This window comes from Ochotona princeps, chromosome 2 (genome assembly GCF_030435755.1).
Source record: "Ochotona princeps isolate mOchPri1 chromosome 2, mOchPri1.hap1, whole genome shotgun sequence".
Classification (NCBI taxonomy): domain Eukaryota; kingdom Metazoa; phylum Chordata; class Mammalia; order Lagomorpha; family Ochotonidae; genus Ochotona; species Ochotona princeps.
Window position 1 is genome coordinate 42,170,991 of NC_080833.1, and position 18,911 is coordinate 42,189,901.

Sequence of the window (18,911 nt, forward strand, 5' to 3'; positions counted from 1 at the left end):
TGCTTGTTTTTTAAAGATTTATTTTTTTTTAAGATTTATTTATTTTTAATTACAAAGTCAGATATACAGAGAGGAGGAGAAACAGAGAGGAAGTTCTTCCGTCCGACGATTCACTCCCCAGGTGAGCCGCAACGGACAGTGTGTGCCGATCTGAAGCCAGGATCCAGGAACTTCCTCCAGATCTCCCACGCAGGTGCAGGGTCCCAAGGCTTTGGGCTGTCCTTGACTGCTTTCCCAGGCCACAAGCAGGGAGCTGGATGGGAAGTGTAGCTTCCGGGATTATTGGGCCCAGATTTATTATTTTTTTAAAATTTGCATTTGAAAGCCAGAGAAGGAGATAAAGAGGGATCTTTCATCTGCTGGTTCACTCCCTAAATGCCGCAATGGCCAGAGCTGAGCCAGTCTGAAGCCAGGAGCTTCTTCCAAGTCTTCCACATGGTGCATGGTCCCAGAAACTTGGGCCATTCCTCTGCTAATTACCCAGGCCATAGACAAGAAAGCAAAGGATTGGCCTACCAAGCCACTGTGCCAGCCCACACCGTTATTTGTTTATATGCACCTGGTATCTCTCACAAGTTTTTACATTGAGTCATGATTATGTCCCTTCAATAAGTGATTGTGAATTGAATTTTAAAGGGGAACAAACCGAGGTCCAGGAAAGGAAAATGAGTTGTCCAAAGTCACAACACTCGTTATAGCTACAGTTGAAAATGTTGCTGTAATGCATTGATGTCCTAAAGTAAGTGCTGAGAATGGGGGCCAGGAAGCAAATATTTTTGCCAGCCAATCCAAACACACACAAGACACAATATAGAATGTTCATGTTACCATAGGTCACTGAAACCAAACTTTATCTTCAGCTTGTGGCTGTAGGAATGAAGAACCATCCGAATGATTTGTCGGTTCAGTTCACTGGCAGTGCTTGCGCTCTCAACTTGACTCGCCAGGGCCTGGCCAAGGCGATTCCTGTTCGTCTGCTCTCAGAGGTTATCTCTCTGCTTTTCAAGGCTCTGAAAACTTTTCCTGAATACCAGCAGGTAATTTGAATTGAATTCTTGATTTCACTTTTCAACTTTAGAGCAAATATGAATGGCATTTATTTTCAGTCAACCATTTGTTTTACTGAAACATTTCATTCTGAATTTTCACTATCAGATAAAGAATTCATGTTTGTTATAGGAAAAATAGGCGATACAGATCAGTAATGAGGTTAAAGTTTTTTAGATCCTGGATAAACAGTTACTTAGAAACATCTGTTAGTATTTCATTACATTCTGTATCTGAAAAGTGTTAGTTTTTCATCCCACTTATGAAAAAAATGTGTTGAATTGAAGCATAAATCTAAACATAAAAATGTATATCAGGGTAAAAAAGGGTATAAAAAGAAAAACTGAATTCCCCAAGATTGATAGCTATTCACAGATATAAATCATTAAAATATTTAAAAATTCACTATGGATTGTGGTTAAATGTTCATTTTATATAAACATGAATGTGTATGTAGCCCAAGACTTTAAAAAATTTTATTTTTGGTGATGCTTACATCATTGGGAAGGATGCATGCCCTTGTGGACCATTGATGAGGGCGGGAAGGGTCGAGCACTAGGGTGAAAGTGGATGAAGCTGTTGTTTCCAATCCTGCATCTGGGGAAAGGGAGAAGAGAAGGGAAGAAACTGTACCACCATCCTAGGTACAACAGCACCCGATGATAGGGGGCAGTCCTTGATGTCAGCCCAGGCTCCAGAAGGTGGAGCATGCCCAAAGGGTTTTGCTCCTGTGATTTTGATAGCTCTGAGACACTGTTGATTTTATTGCTCCAAGGTTGAATCGGCTCAGCTATGGCTGTTGTACCCATTTGGGGAGTGAACTAGTAGATGGAAGATCTTTGACTCTCCTTCTTTCTGTAAATCTAACCTGCCTTTCCAGTAAAAAGAAATGAATCTTTAAAAAAGAAATACAGGGCCCGGCGGTGTGGCCTAGCAGCTAAAGCCCTGCCTTGAAAGCCCCGGGATCCCATATGGGCGCCGGTTCTAATCCCGGAAGCTCCACTTCCCATCCAGCCCTTTGCTTGTGGCCTGGGAAAGCAGTCAAGGACGGCCCAAGGCTTTGGGACCCTGCACCTGCGTGGGAGACCCGGAAGAGGTTCCTGGTTCCCGGCTTCGGATCGGCGCGCACCAGCTGTTGTGGCTCACTTGGGGAGTGAATCGTCGGACGGAAGAACTTCCTCTGTCTTTCCTCCTCTCTGTATATCTGACTTTGTAATAAAAAATAAGTAAATCTTTAAAAAACAAGCACTGAAATACAATTGGAAAGGCAGTGTTTGTCATGTAAGAAATTTTTTATTTGAGCCCAATGCAGTAGCCTAGTGCCTAAAGTCCTCACCTTGCACATGCTGGGATCCTGTATGGGTGCCGGTTCTAATCCCAGTGGCCCTGCTTCCCACCTAGCTCCTTTCTTGTGGCCTGGGAAAGCAGTCAAGGACAGCCCAAAGCCTTGGGACCCTGCACCCATGTGGGAGACCCGGAAGAGGCTCCTGGCTCCTGGCTTTGGATTGGCACAGCTCTGTTCCAGTCGTTGTAGCCACTTGGGGAGTGAATCAGTTGATGGAAGATCTTCCTCTGTGTCTGTCCTCTCTCTGTGCATCTCATTTTCCCATAAAAATAAAATAAATCTTAAAAAAAGAAAAGGAATCTCTAATTCAGCCTTTTTCGAAGAAGCCTAGAAGTCCCTGCTAAGCTCAGTCTTTCCTACATGACAAGCATCAGTGGTGAGGAACTCGAAGGGGCCAGGTATACAGTGAATTCTCAATAAGAACACTCACTGGGAACACCATCAATGCTTAAAACCTTTATTTGAGGTGCAGTGTTCTACTTGCTAAAAATGGTTTTGTCTTATTCCATGAAAGTTACAGAAGAATTGTCTTCTCTGCTTAACGAACTCCCGGATTCTTGCGGATGTTCCATTTGACAGGTAAGTACATCTTGATCATCTCCTGGGGCGTTGACTAAAGTCAATCTGAGCATTGTTAGCTTTTGCTCATTATTTTAGGAGAAGCCTGATGAATACTGGGGAAAAGTGCTTAAGTTAAAGGCTCTGCTGATTGGATAGATGAGTTCCAGAGAGTCAGACAAGATCTAAGGTTCTAGACCTCCCATTAATTTTGTGCTTAAGTTTCTTTGACGATAGCTTCTCATCTAAGATGTTTGCAGCAGGGGCAAGCTTAAGAAGCATTGCCTGTTCTAGGGGTCTGTTGTTGTGGTGCTGCAGCTTAATTGATCCTATATGGGAATGCCGTTTTGAGGCCCTATTGCCCTAATCCCTGCCCGGCTTCTGCTAATGTTCCTGGAAAGGCAGACGATGATGACCCAAGTACCCTGATCCTTCAATCCAGCTAGGAGACCTGGCTTCTGGCTTTGGCCTGGCCCTGCTCTGGCCATCACAGCCATTTAGGGAGTGAGCCTGTGGGTAGAAGAGCCAAGTCTCTCAAATAATTTTGTCATTCTGTAATTTGTTAATGTTTAGGTATTTAAATGTTCTCTTGTTCACTCAGGTCTTCCCTCTATAGGATGCTCTTGATCTTAATAGGTGAGACTACTCAAGAACAAGGGTGGGAATCTTTTTTCTGGCTAGGGCTATTTTGGCTATTTATAACATAATCTTCCAGCCATAGAAAATCACCAACATTGGGCCTGTGTGTTGTGGCCTTGCAGGTCAAGTGGTGCCTTGTGACACCAGCACTCCAGTTGAGTTGTGCCAGTTTGAGTCCCTGGTGCAGCCCTTCAGATCCAGCTCCCTGCTAATATTCTAGGAAAATAGCACAGGATGGTCCAAGTGCTTGGGCCCCTGTCCCCTCCATGGAGATTCAGATGGAGTTCCAGGCTCCTGGCTTTGGCCTGCCCAGTCCTGGCCTTTGAGGACATTTGGAAAGCAGATGGAAGAGTCTCTCCTTCCCTCCCTTCGTCTCCTCCTAGCCTCTCCTACTCTGTGTCCTTTTTTTGCTTTGTAATTCCTTTCAAATAAATAAAAACAACACTTGATCTTAAACAGAAGGCCGAAAAGCGATCAAATAAATAAAAACAAAAAAATTATCAACGTGCAAATTAGGCTGCTGTAGTCAGAATAAATGACATCACAGACTCACAGCCAGACTTTCCTCTGCAAGTACAAAACTTTTTTTTTAAGATTTATATTTTTTATAAATACAGAGAGGAGGAGAGACAGAGAAGAAGATCTTCCATCTGATGATTCACTCCCCAAGTGACCGCAATGGCCAGTGCTGAGCCGATCTGAAGCCAGGATCCAGGAACTTCTTCCATGTCTCCCACATAGATGCAGGGTCCCAGGGCTTTGGGCCATCCTCAACTGCTTTCCCAGACCACAAGCAGGGAGCTGGATGGGAAGCAAGGCTGCAGGGATTAGAACCATATAGGAACCCGGCACATTCAAGGCAAGGACTTCAGCCGCTAGGCCACTGCACTGGGCCCAGCACAAAACTTTTTGTTTCATGATTTGGTGGGAGACTAAATGATTTCTTCCTATCCCTACCTGTGGTTTCACAAACTGTGTAATCTTGAGAAATATACATACTACTTTTCAGATTTTATGCTGCCAAGTTTGTTATAACCTGGCTCTGCAAACATGAAAGTCCCAAGATGCAAACCATGGCAGTGAGCATCATGTCTATTCTAGCCCTCCAGGTATGTGATCGCCTCAAGGCAGGATATCCCTTTCCCTACTGTTTGATAGATACTTCACTTGTGGTTTTCTGTTTGTAGCTCTCACCAAAGCAAACTGCACAACTGGAAGAAGAGCTCTTCCTGGCAATTAAGGTGGGTTGATTGTCATCATGACAAGCTTTTCAAAGTGATCCGTTTTCTCTCATGCAAGGCAGAGTTAGAGTGAGATCGTCCATCTACTGATTCACTACCCAAGTGGGCATTTATTATTTCTTACATTTACTCCAAGGGTTTTCTTTTGCTTTACTCTTGTAAGTGAAGTCTTATAGTTGATATACAGCTGTAACTATTCTGTTCCATTATTTTTAATGGATATTGGTATTAGAGATAAAATCGGAATAAAAGTTGGGGTAGAAATCTGAAGTGGTTTTGGGCATATTGATTTCTCAGGTGCCTTGGAGGTCAGCAGTTTCTTCCTAGTCTAGGGGCAGCTCCAAGGAGTGGCTGACTCTGGAGAAAATCTGGGTTTATTTAGAAATACCTAGGAGAATGAGGGTAGAGGGCTGCAATTTTGCGTTGAGCATACATAGAAATGTCAGAGAAGTGAGAGAAGTCAGAAAAAAAGAGTGCAGATGTATCTAGAATACAAGTGAAGGAAGACCAGATGAGACAGGAGTCTGAGACTCCAAGAGGAGTATTTCAGGAGAAATTAGAGAGTTCAGTTAAATGCTTCTGAGTGGATGAATGTGCTGGGGACACAGCCAAGTACTGGATTTGGCAAGATTTTGCTTGTTGTGACTTTAGTGGAGTAGTGGCCTAAAATGTGAGGAACAGAAAGAAGGTAAGAAGTAGAGACAATTTTTAGATTTATTTCAATAAGAAAAGGAAAGCAAAGGAAGCAAGATACTGTATCGGGTAAATTTTATTGTTGCTGTTGTTCTAAGATCGGTTATAGTAAAACATTCTACCATGAGAATCACTTGAAAAGGGAGGAAATTGTTGGTATAATTAAGACATGGAAATGGTTTGATGCCTAATCTGTGCGTGAATTGCATTTAGAGAAATGATGTGCTGGCTTCAGCTTGGAGCAGAGGAGAGGAGAGTGCCTCAGTTGTGAGTAGGGCGTTGGGTTTGGCTGGCAAGTGATTGAGGTTTTCAGTGAAGAGTGACGTGAAATGATCCGAGGGAGGGGAAGGGAACGATTCAGAAACAGCAGTTTTTAGGGACAAATTCTTTGGGAAGTAGGTAGTATTTACACATACCTTTGCTTCCCTTTAGAAGTTCGTGGACAGGTTTGGAAGGTGAGATCAGTGGAGCTAGTCATTAGGACATCCGGATCTCTTGGAGGAGGCCTGAAGTAAGCGGGGTTAACTGAGGTTGGAGTTTTTCGGAAAGCCATGATGGAGAAACATTAAAGCTGTTGAAAATGGTGGCAGGACTAGGTGCAGATATATAGAGTATGTAGAATTATATTTTTAAAAATGTATATTGAAAGCAGCAAAAAGGTCTGAACAGTACTGGAAGGTTTTTTTGTTTTGTTTTGTTTTTTTAAGATTTATTTGTTTATGGGCCTGGTGCAATGGCTTAAAAGCTAAATCCTTGCCACACAATCACCAGGATCCCATATGGATGCTGGTTCATGTCGTTTTGCTCCATTTCTCATCTGGTTCCTTGCTTGGAGCCTGGGAAAGCTGCAGAGGACGGCCCAAAGCTTTGGGACCCTGCACGCACATGGGAGACCTGGAAGAAGCTCTTGGTTTCTGACTTCAGATTGGCTCAGCTCTGGCCACTGCTGCCACTTGGAGAGTGACCCAGAGGATGGAAGATCTTTCTCTCATCAGCCCTTCTGTCTGTGACTCTGCCATCAATTGGGCATCTAACTCCTTGTCTCTTTGGTTTTCAGGAACTGCTAACAATAATAAAACAAAAAATAGGTGGACGTTTAAATGATATCACCCTCTTGTTTACTTTAAAAGCACTTTGGAATCTTACGGATGAGTGTCCAACTGCATGCAAGTACTTTATTGAAAATCAAGGAGTGCTAATCTACATTCGAGTCTTGGAGGTAGGAAGACAGAATTAAACTTAATATGTGGCATTCTTTTGTTCATAATGAAGTAACCTATACATTCTCTTGACAGACTTTTACGGAATCAGCAATAAAAAGCAAAGTCCTTGGCCTTTTGGTAAGATGAATTCCTTTGAACCAGTTTATAGGAAACTTAACGTGGTATCTACTACATGCTAGGCACTACTGTGAGCAATTTACCTACATAAACTCATTTAATCTTCACATTGTCCATGTGAGTAATTACTGTTGTAGATGAGCTATCTATCACTGTAAACAAATTATAGCTTAATGGCTTGAAACAATAGCCATTGTATTTATTTACAAATCTTTGTATTATCCACCTTTTCATTACTCTACTGAGTATCTGTGATGAAGCAACAGGCTTTATAATGATCTACAGTTTTAGGGTCTGGCATTCGTTTTGGTAACTGGTTAGGCTAAGGATGGTGAAGGGAAGGTTGTATGCTGAGAAGGGGAACGTACTCATCATCTATGCGTGTGTTGTCTCCTTTTGTGGAGCCATATCGATTTGATCAGGAGGCCCTCCAGGAATATGTTCCACCCTCGTTGCTTCCTAAAGGACCTGCCTTCAGATACCACTGCCAGATTGAGTTTCTACTTATATTTGTTAATTATTACCCTTAATCCATTAGCTGTTCTCATAAGCATTTGGGACCTTTGGAAGATACCCAAACTAATATCCAGACTAAAACAGTAGGTAAGCAGTTGGAGCTTGTCTCAGCTCTACAGTTTTACATGAGCAGACTGTAGCTGGAGTTACCTGGTGGGTCTGCTGGGTTGGGTGGTCTACAGTGGCCCGTTTTTCCTCCCTGACACTGAGAGCTGGTAGGCAGCCAGAGGGCAAGTCCCACTATGCCAATGCCGTTCCACCTTTTGCTGATGTTCCATTGTCCAAAGCAGGTTCTGCACTTAAACGCCAGACCAAAGGCAGCGACCGTCCCTTGATGCTAAGAGCAGCTAATCTACATTCCTACAAGATATTTACACAGGGATAGGAAAAAATGTGTCAGTGTTCTAACGAACCTTGTCTTGCACACAGAATCAAAGTCAATCGCAGAAGTGCTGTTTATCCTGCATCACCTAGATACTGAGGGACCGAATCAAAAAGCAGACTTAGGCCGTCTAGCTCCAGATTCTAGGATACTCACTTTACTTCCTCTTTATCCAGGATCAGTTTCTTTTTAAAGACTTATTTGCTTGACGGGGCTGGCACAGTGGCATAGCTCTGCTAATCCCCTTCCTGCAGTAGTTGCATCTCATATGGATGCTAGTTCTAGTATCAGCTGCTGCACTTCCAATCTAGCTCCCTGCTAATGGGAAAGCAGTGGAGGATGGCCCATGGCCTTTGGCCCCTGCACCAGCATGCGAGACCCGAAAGAAGCTCCTGGCTTCATTTCAGACCAGCCCAGCCCTGACTGTTAAGGCCATTTGGAGAGTAAACCAGCAGATGGATGATCTTTGTCCTTCCTTGTCTCTCTGTAACTCTTTCAACTAAAATAAATAAATTCAAAAATACATATCTATTTGTTTGAAAGGCAGAGTTTCGGGTGAGGAACAGAGAGATAGAGATACTCTGGCTTACTACTTAAATGGCTAAAACAACTGGGCTGGGCTAGACCAGAGCCGGTATCCTGGATCTTCATCTGAGTCTTCTACATCTGTGCAGAGGCTCAAGTACCTGGACTATTTGCTGGTGCCTTCCTAAGTGCATTAGCAAGGAGCTGGATCAGAAGTGAAGTAGCTGGCACTTGGACCAACACCCATATCCAATGCAGGCATTTTAGGCTCATTGGCTTAGCCTGCTGTGCCTGAACCAGGCAATCAGTGTTCTGATGTTTCATTGTTCTATGCTATCTCAAATAAGTTTATTGCATAATTGAGAAATGTCTTCATTTCTTAAAGATGAATGTAAAGCCTTACAAGAATGTAAGAAGGCATACCGTAAGCACTTGCCATTTGCTGTGCTGGATACAGTAGGAGATGCAGATGTGTGCAATACATAGTGGCACTTGTAAGTTTGGGGAGGTAGTGATAGACGTGTATAAATTGGCTTTGTGATGGAGTATGGTAGGTACTTGGTGAGGCCCAGGTCCATTAGACCCTTTGTTTCTAGACCATGAATGACTTGTAACAGGCGCTCTGTCTTTATCTTTGTACACCTTGGACAAAACAGTAGATACAGAAGGCATCACAGATAGGAGGAAGTGACTTGTGCTAGGTGTGTGGAAGGTGCAGAAAAGTAAAAGAAGGAACAGAGAGTCAGTGTAGTCCAGGAAAGAAGAGACAGTAATCATTAGAAGCAGAACAGTTGCAGATTAAAAGGTGACAGGTTGGTATGTCTGTCTTGCCACTAGTCATCTAGGCTCCTTTGTCACCTGTTCTGAAGGAAGTGGTTGAGTTCATGTGCAGTGGATTTAGGCAGCTTCCAGGAACAGTTGATGGTAGCCTCCAGCAAGAGACTGAGTGGCGTTCTTACAGCCACAGGAAGTGGATTGTTACTGTTTTAAATTAAAAAATTAATTTCATTTCTAAACACTCTAGTTTGCTTGTATGTGTGACCAGTTTTAAAAAAACTGTTAAGTGTTTTGAAAAGCAGAGGAAGGGAGACAGCTTCTAACTACTTGTTCACTCCCCCAAAACCCCACAGCAGCCAGGGATCAAACCTAATCCAGACCTCCTATGTGGCTGGTAGGAACCCGTGTAAAGATTAAATGAGAAATGGCTGATAGACACTATTTGCCTAGTACTGTGCCTGGCGTGTAGTAAGTACTTACTCAACGATTGTTTATTAAGGACTAAGGGCTGATGCTGTGGGCACTGGGCTGATGGGAGCAGGTGCCAGGGGAGTGAATGTTTTGGGTGGCGCCTAGCTGCACAGAAGGAAGAGCCAGCTCCTGATCTCCCTTCTTGTTGTGTTCCTGCTGCTCTCTGCTGCCTGGGATCTGTAGAACAACATTGCTGAGGTCAGTGAGATCTCATACACACTGATGACCAGAGAGCTGATGGACCACGTCAGCAGCTTGCTCCGCAGCAAGGAACTAGAAGTCAGCTACTTTGCTGCAGGTATCATAGCCCACCTGACTTCTGACAAACAGATGTGGAGATTCCCTGACCCTCAGAGGAGGATCTTTCTTCTCCAGGACCTGGTACGTGAACCATTCTCTTCCATGCAAAATCCAGAACAAATTTTTCTTGTAGAGTACTTTTCTAGATTGTAACAATTTTAGAAATAGATGCTCATTATAGAAGATGGAAAAATGCAGAAAACAGATTGTTCTTCATGAATACCTAGCCACCTCTAGCTTATGTCTTGTCAACATTTTGTTATAATCCTTCTAATAGGTTTTTTTTTTTTTAATTTTTAAAACATCTGTTTGACGGGCCCGGTGCAGAGGCCTAGTTGCTCAAGTCACCTTGCACACGCCAGGATCCCATGTGGGTGCTGGTTCGTGTCTTGGCAGTCCCACTTCCCATCCAGCACCCTGCCTGTGGCCTGGGAAAGTAGTCAAAGATGGTCCAAACCCTTGGGCCCCTGCATCCGCATGCGAGACCTGGAAAAAGCTCCTGGCTTCAGACTGGCTGAACTCTGGCCATTGCAGCCACTTACAAAGTGAATCAGCAGATAGAAGATCTTCCTGCCTGTCTCTCCTGCTCTCTGTATATCTGATTTTACAATAAATGTAAATAAGTCTTAATTTGGAAGTCCAGAGTACAGAGGGGATGGGGGTCTAGGGGAGGAGGGGATAGATCTACCTTCTCCTGGCTCACTTCCCAAATGGCCACTGAAGCCAGAGACCAGGTGCTGCTTCTGAGTCTCCCATGTGGGTGTCAGCGGCCCAAGCACTGGGGATGCTGTGTCATAGGTGTGTTAGCTGGAAGCTGGATCTGAAGTGAAGTAGCCGGGACTTGAAGCTGCACTCGTATGGGATAAGACACAATGCAGGTCCCTCTTGGCAATTTTAACATGGAAAATTACTCATTACACTCATTGTGGGCTCCCAAAACTTTAAAATGCCCAAAGGAGGAGTGTGGCACCATCCCATGTTCTGAGCACTGGGCAGATTTAAGCAACCAAAACGCCAAGGTAAACCAGCTGTTATGGGACCATACTGGTTCTTTTCATTTATCAAGGCAGTTGGCCACTTAGAGCGTCCAGGACTTAACAAAGCTGAGTGAGTCCCAGACCAGACCTGGGGAGAGTAGTTGCAGGTGCTAGGGTAGAGGGATGGGGAGCTGGAGAGCTTTATATCCAGTCTGTGAGGAAAGGGGGTCTCCCGGCACATGAGCCATACAGTGGGGGTTCAGGACCACCATCCCAGCCAAAGCTCGCTCTCTTGTGTGTAAGTAAGTGAACAAGAAGGAGTGGAAGATGGCAGCCCACATGCCCATGTCCCTGCAACTAATCAAGTTTCCTGGGTACTCTGCCCTGTGCCCCAATAGTTTCATTTAAAAAATTTTTATTTATTTTTATTGGAAAGTCAGATATACAGAGAGGAGGAGAGACAGAGAGGAAGATCTTCCATCTGCTAATTCACTCCCCAAGTGACTGCAATGGCCGGTACTGTGCCAATCTGAAGCCAGGAGCCAGGAACCTCCTTTGGGTCTCCCACACAGGTGCAGGGTCCCAAGGCTTTGGGCCATCCTGGACTGCTTTCCCAGGCCATAAACAGGGAGCTGGATGGGAAGTGGAGCAGCCAGGATGTGAGCCTGCATTCTGACATGGGATGCAGTGACCCACTGCCACAATGCCTGTCCCATGTCTATAGGTAATAACATAGTGGTACTTGTTGAAAGCTCTGTACTAATGGGTAGAGCTTGTCAACTGTGAACTTCAGTACTGAGTGAACTTGATGCCCTTCAGTGTCAGTGTCTTAACATCTATATTTGTAGGCCCACTGACATGGCTCAGTAGTTAAATCCTCACCTTCCATACACCAGGATCCCATATAGGCACTGGTTCATGTCCCGACTGTTCCACTTCCCATCCAGCTCCCTGTTTGTGGCCTGGGAAAGCAGTAGAGGATGGCCCAGGGCTTTGGAATCATGCACTCACATGGGAGACCCAGAAGAAGCCCCTGGCTCCTGGGTTCGGATTGGCTCAGCTGCGGCCATTGCAGCCACTTGGGGAGTGAACCAGTGGACAGAAGATCTTTTCTCTCTGTCTCTCCTTCTCTCTCTATAAATCTGCTTTACCAATAAAAATAAATGAATCTTTTAAAAATTTACTTTAGTTTTTAATTTTATTTTTATTTTTGCCACACATGAGAGAGACCTACACGAAGCTCCTGGCTCCTGACTTTGTCATGGTCCAGCCCCTGCCACTGCGGCTCTCTCTGTCTCTCTCCCTGTTTCCTTCTTTCAGTCGGTAACTTAACAAAGTAAGTATATCCTCAGTTTCGTTATTTCCTGATTTTGAAAATTTTGTTTTTAACTATTAAGGACATATGGTGATCTATCATCTTTTTTTTTGAATGTTGGAATATAAAATATTAGAGTCTCATTCCCCTCTTTGTTCTTGTTTGTTTTGGTATAGCATACAACCATCCTGGACTGGCCAAATTCAAATTGTAGAATGTCTGCATTGGTGACCTACAGGTAATCTCATGCAATGCATTCTTTAAGAATATATTCAGTGATAAAGTGTAAGAGTCCTTTTTGTCATGATATTGTGGGAAGTCATTTGTACAAGATCTATAAAACTCAGTCCTCATCTATAAAATGGGGATGATCAAGGATGATATGAGGTATTAAATATGTATAGTGTCTTAAGTATATATAGTGCAGCTTATTCAATGGTGTCTCCCAATCCACAATTAGTAATGTGCCTGTTTGTTGAGGAATTGACCCTGAGAGGAAAGTTCTAAACATGAATAGTTCCCTCAAGTTGGACTGAGTTCTCAGCTAACTACTTTGTGTCTTTTTAGATCCCTCAAGTCCTTTTTCCCGCTGCTTAGTGACTTCTGTCAACCTGGGGTTCAGCTTTGGGCCCTCTGGACCCTGTATCACATCTGCAGGAAGAACCGTATGTATTCAGAGCCATCATTGTCCGTTGTTTCTTCTGTATAAAAACTCAAGACGGGCAGTGCCCTCGGAGGATGGCCCATGTTGGGGACCCTGGGATGGTTGGGAGGTTGGGTGGGGTTTTTCCCTTTATCTCCCCTCTTCCCCCAGATACAGAAAAAAAAGAGAGAATGTGGAAACAATGTCTTACCCACTTTTCTGTAGCCCTTGACCCTTTGTGTCCTAATCAACTCTGTAAAGATTATAAAAGAAAAATAGAAAATAATAATAATTTTAAAAAACTCAAGAAGGGGGGCTGACTAGCACTTCAGGCTAATCCTCCGCCTGTGGACCTGCCTTCTCCATTTCCTATCCAGCTCCTTACTGAGGTGCTTGGGAAAGCAGTGCAGGATGGCCCAAGTTCTTGGGCTCTTATACCCATGTGTGAAACCTGGAAGAATCTCTGAGTCCTGGCTTCAGAGCAGCCCAGCTCTGGCACTATAGCTGTTCAGGGAGTAAAACAGTGGGTGGAAGATCTCTTTCTCTCTGACTCTCCTTCTCGTTCTCTGACTTCAAGTAAAATAAAGAAATCTTTATGTGTGTGTGTGCATCCTATATATATATATATGCCCTAAGTACTTGGGTCCCTCCCATGCTTGTGAGAGATAGAAGAGGCGCAGTGGGTTAAGCTGCCATATGGGCGTCAGTTTGAGTCCTGGCTTCTCCATTTCTGATCCAGCTCCTTACATCCTTGTTGGAGACTGTGAAGTCCTTGACTGCTGGCTTCACCAGGCTCGGGCTCTTGTCATTTGGGGAGTGAACCAACAGACGGAGGAGCTCTCTCTCTCTCTCTTTCACCTTCTATAACTCTACCTTTGAATATAATAAATAAATCTCTTTTTAATTGTGGGAAATATACATCATGTTTTATTCCATCTTGTATGAATTTTTAAGAAGTTTTATTTCTATTCAGAGGAGGAGAGACAGGAATCTCTTGCCTGCTGGTTCACTCTCTGAATGGCTACAATGACCATCTTATACTACTTTCTCAAGCACATTAATAGGAAAGTGGATCAAAACTGGAAGAGCCACACACTGATATTTAATGCCAATATTACAAACAGCAGCCAAATTCACTGTACCTAACCCACAATGAGTATTTTTAAGCAAAGTGGGCTCATTCTGTACATATCGTTTCACAGCTTGCCCTTTTCACTGACACTGCTGTGGCGGTACACAAGCCTGCTCCTTGTCACTGTGCATAAGAGGCAGAAAGGTCTGTAGTCAGGGTTTCTTCCCAATCTAATTTTTTTGCATGCTTTCCTATTTAAAATCCCCTTGGGGAATTTTCACTTCCCAGTGTGCACAGTTACTGGGACAGGTCAGCCAAAATTGGGAGCCAGAAGTAACTCCATCTGTGTCTCCAACATGGATGGCAGCAACTCAAGTACTTGGGAGAGCACCTGCTACCTTGCAGGCCCATTAGCAGAAGCGGGTTAACCGGCACTTGAACCAGGCACACCAGTATGGAACTCAGGCTTCCCCAGCTCTGGACTAACCCATTGCCAACACACAGTCTGCCCCAACCAGTTTCCTTTTGATAGACATTGCTTCCCGTTTTTCTTTTTTTTTATTACAAAGTCAGATATACTGAGAGGAGGAGAGACAGAGAGGAAGTGGAGCTGCCGGGATTAGAACCAGCGGCCATATGGGATCAAGGCGAGGACCTTTTCCCGTTTTTCTTTTTGTGGCAAACACTGATTCAGTAATATTGTAGGTGTACCTGTGCAATGATGTCATCATTGAAAGGACTTGGTGACAGGTGTTTGACCTAGCTATTAAGTCTGTGGTTGGGACGCTATATCTACCAGGGAGCATGGGTTTGAGTCCCAGCTGTGCTTCTGGTCCTGGCTTCTTGCCTGTGATGACCCTGGAAGGCAACAGTGAGGGTTCTCTTCTGGTGAGAGATGCAGATTGAATTCCTGGCTCCAGCTCTGGCCATTGCAGCAGTGTGTAAGCAGATGAGAGTCAATCTCTCTCTCTCTCTCTCTCTCTTTCTCTCCTCTCTCTTAAAGAAATGTTTTTAAAATACCATCCAGAACCACCACACTGTGCTTTATTCCTAGTTCTGCTGTTCATTTCTACAAACCTAAGCACATTGCTTAACCGGTCTGTGCCTCAGTTCCCTCATCTGTGAAATGGAAGGGATAGTACCTACTTAGGGGTCTTGAGTGTGTTGATATTTATAAAACATTTTAAACAGGACTTTGCTCACTTTACAGTAGTATTAATATTCGTACATTACATAGCTTTGTTTCTAGTGTGGTACACAGCACTGTTATATATAGTACATCATTTTGTAGGCATATGCCATATCCTTAAAATTTTGCTATGTCAAAGGCTGTAAACGTTTGTAATTTAATAGGTGTTGCTAAATTATCCTCGGATCCTTGATTACAAGTTTGAATAGCCATCTACAATGCAGAAGAGTTCACCTCTTTCCCTACATTTGTACAGAACTGAATGGTTTTAATCCATGTCAACTGATGGCAAAAGTGATGGTCTATTGGCATTCATTGTAAGTGAAGTTAACAGTCTTCTTAGGAGTCATTTTCTTCTTTCTCTCTCTCTCTTTTTAAAAGATCTATTTTTTATTGGAAATTGAGACTTTTTAAAAGAATTATTTATTTTTATTACAAAGTCGGATATAGGGCCTGGCGCAATAGTATAGCCTAATGGCTAAAGTTCTCGCCTTGAACGTACTGGGATCCCATATGGGCACAGGTTCTAATTCCAGCAGTCCTGCTTCCCATGCTGCTCCCTGCTTGTGGCCTGGGAAAGCAGTTGGAGATGATCCAAACCTTTGGGACCCTGCACCCGCATGAGAGACCCAGAAGAAGCTTCTGGCTCCTGGCTTCAGATTGGCTCATCTCCAGCCATTGTGGCCGCTTGGGGAGTGAATCATTGGACGGAAGATCTTGCTCTCTGTCTCTCCTCCTCTCTGTATATCTTCGTTTCCAATAAAAATAAAATAAATCTTTAAAAAAAATTTAAAAAGGAAGTTGGATATACAGAGAGGAAATTTCCCATTTGCTGATTCACTCCCTAAGTGGCAACAATGGCTAGAGCTGAGCCAACCCGAAGTCACGAGCCAGGAACGTCTTCTGAGTCTCCCACATGGGTGCAGGATCCCAAGGCTTTGGACCATCCTTGACTCTTTTCCCAGGCCACAAGCAGGGAGCTGGATGGGAAGTGGGAGTGCAGGGATTAGAACCGGTGCCCACATGGGATCCTGGCATGTGCAGGGCAAGGACTTTAGTCATTGGGCTACTGTGTTTGGCCCTCTTTTAAAAATTTTTTTATTTTCTTTTTAATATTGTTTACATAGTGGAAAGGGATGTGTGTCCATGTGGGACATCCACCACTGCCTTCCCAAACATATTAGGAGAAAGCTGAATTGGAGACAAAACAGTTGAGACTTGAACCGCTGCTATGTAGGGGATGCTGGCATCATGAGAGGTGGGTTAACCCAGTGTAAACTCTGGTCCCAACTTTTTTGAACTTAGTTTCTTATCCAACATGTCATAATTTTGTACTTACTCATTGTGATAAAGCAGCTTGCATTTAAAAAAAAGATGTAGGTAGTTCAAATGTAACTCAGAGAGTTATATATACAGAGGCCCGGCGGCGTGGCCTAGCAGCTAAAGTCCTCGCCTTGAACGCCCCGGGATCCCATATGGGCGCCGGTTCCAGTCCCGGCAGCTCTGCTTCCCATCCAGCTCCCTGCTTGTGGCCTGGGAAGGCAGTCAAGGACGGCCCAAGGCCTTGGGACCCTGCACCCGCGTGGGAGACCTGGAAGAGATTCCAGGTTCCTGGCTTCGGATCGGCGCGCACCGGCCGTTGCGGCTCACTTGGGGAGTGAATCATTGGACGGAAGATCTTTCTCTCTGTCTCTCCTCCTCTCTGTATATCTGACTGTAATAAAGTGAATAAATCTTTAAAAAAAAATAGAGATCCTCCACCCTCTGGCTAAATCCATAACTGCCCACAATAGCCTGGTCCTAGTCAGACCAAGACCGAGAGCACTCCATCCTGATCTCTCTCACAGCTGGCTGGGACCCAGCACTTGGAGCCATCTTCTACTGCTTTCCCAGGCCCACATGCCGGAAGCTGGATTGGAAATGGAACAGACTGAGCTCCAACTGCTGTCCACATGGGTTACCAGCATTGTAGGTGGCAGACTTGCCTGCTGTGGCACAGTGCTGGCCCCAAATCTGTACTTCAGAAAGGTTAATAGAGTGACTTGTCAAGTGCCCATCATCCATGGAACTATGTTGCTTGACTTTCTTTCAGCCCACAAATACTGCAAAATGCTTGTGGAAGAAGGAGGACTATGGGTGCTGTGCCACATTCAGGAGCACCAGGGGGTGCACCCCCAGGCACAGCAGTTTGCAGCCTCCATACTGGATGACTTTCAGATCTACTTCATGAACTACGAGAGATCCACTGGGTGCCTGATGCAAGTTGAGACCTAGGTGGCAGCTGCTGTGCCCCCTGCCCCAGCTTCCCGTCTCCCACCCTTTCGGGCCATCCATGTTGAACCAGCTTTTGGTGGAGTAGCTATGTTATTACCCCCCTTTTTTGGTTAGTTTTCTGTAAGTTGCAAAACTTGTATTCATTTTATAGCATAATCCCAAATCTGTTTGGAAGTTGTTCGGGGATACCCTGTTAGTAGTAGCTGGGGATAAACCATGGACACTTTGGGAGGGGTTGGGGCTTGTGTCTGCACAGCAGAGCCAGTTTCTGTTTTCAGCCTCAGATGGCTTCTTCATTCTGAGAGCTTTCCCTGGAGATGCATGGGACCTGTTACCCTCAGGAGGAAAGAAGACATCAGGGGACCCTGCCTTCTTAGTTCTTGTGGGAAGTTGCCGGAAAAGAGCCTGGGAAGTAGGTATTGCAAATGTGCTGTTGGGCCGACAGAACCTCTACCGGAAGGGAGAAAAGCAGTTTTCATGTATTAGTTTCTTTATAGCACCTTCTACTTCTTACAGATTACCCTCTGCTTGACTGGCTGATGAACGTCAAATATAGTTTTTACAATTTGATGTTTTTTCTCTTGCAGCTTCATCAATCATACCGGGCAGCATGACATTCTGTGTACACTAGTGTGCTGGGAGTGCATAGTGAGCTTTAGGCCTGAGAACACAGTATTCATGTTATTTTTTGTAGGATGTATTTATTTGTGTTTGAAAGGCAGAGTAACAGAGAGAGAAGGAGAGATCAAGATGTGCCATTTGCTGATTCACTTCCCAAATGGCCGCAGCAGCCAGAGTTAGGCCAGGGACAGGTGCTTTTTCACAGTGACTCCCACGTGGCCTCAGGGGCCCAAGTCATTGGGTCAGGCTTTGCTGCTTTCCCAGGCCACAGTCAGGGAGCTGGATCAGAAATGAAGCAGCCAGGACTCAAATCTAGTACCCCATATCGGATGCCAGTGCTACACATCATGGCACCACATCTACCACATCATGGCACCAGCTCAGTATTTAGATTTTTAGATGAAAGATGCTTTGCAAATTACAGAATCCCTCACAGTTTAATTTGGGAGAGACCATGAGTAAAACTGGGAGAAGGAGGGAAGTGCTGGGAGTTCAGGGAAGGGCAGTGCTACGGACTTCAAGGGTCATGAGCCGCGCAGCCTCCCCCACCAGGTTCTTGGGAGTTTGGCTGCAGTTTCAGAGAATCAAGAAAATATCATCCTGCTTGATTGGGAGCATATTTTACAGACTAGCTCTCTGTCTTTAGCTGGCTCTGTCCAGGCTCTAGTAGAGAGCCCAGGGTCCCCTGTTTTGGAATCATGGGGAAGCAGCTCATTTTTCCTCCTTCTAAGCCATGTACCAAGCCATGCCCTGAGTCCTAGTGGACAGGTGGGATTTACTCTCCGGACCTCATTCCAGAGAGGATTCTGTTCTATGTTCTTGGCATTCCCAGATGCTAGCTTTTACTAACAGGAGGAGCCCTTATCTGTTGGTCCAGTTTCCTAGCAGACACCCTCTCAAATTTGGTCTCATTTACAACAGTCCTCTGAGGAAACTAAGTTTTATCCTCCACACAGAGCAGATGAGAAAAAGTTGAGCTGTGACTT

At 44.5% G+C, this 18,911-nt stretch overlaps 1 protein-coding gene across 1 annotated transcript in view; it reads left to right on the forward strand.

Annotated features, from left to right (window-relative positions):
* ZYG11A (zyg-11 family member A, cell cycle regulator) overlaps positions 1-17,304 on the forward strand; it is a 37,417-nt gene extending 20,113 nt beyond the window's left edge. The window contains exons 5-14 of the mRNA XM_004588784.2: positions 861-1,037; positions 2,907-2,971; positions 4,599-4,698; positions 4,777-4,830; positions 6,581-6,742; positions 6,819-6,863; positions 9,718-9,915; positions 12,303-12,364; positions 12,694-12,791; positions 17,123-17,304. Of these exons, the coding sequence (XP_004588841.2) occupies positions 861-1,037; positions 2,907-2,971; positions 4,599-4,698; positions 4,777-4,830; positions 6,581-6,742; positions 6,819-6,863; positions 9,718-9,915; positions 12,303-12,364; positions 12,694-12,791; positions 17,123-17,304 (1,143 nt within the window). The remainder of the gene's footprint in view (positions 1-860; positions 1,038-2,906; positions 2,972-4,598; positions 4,699-4,776; positions 4,831-6,580; positions 6,743-6,818; positions 6,864-9,717; positions 9,916-12,302; positions 12,365-12,693; positions 12,792-17,122) is intronic.
* Positions 17,305-18,911: the final 1,607 nt, after the last annotated feature.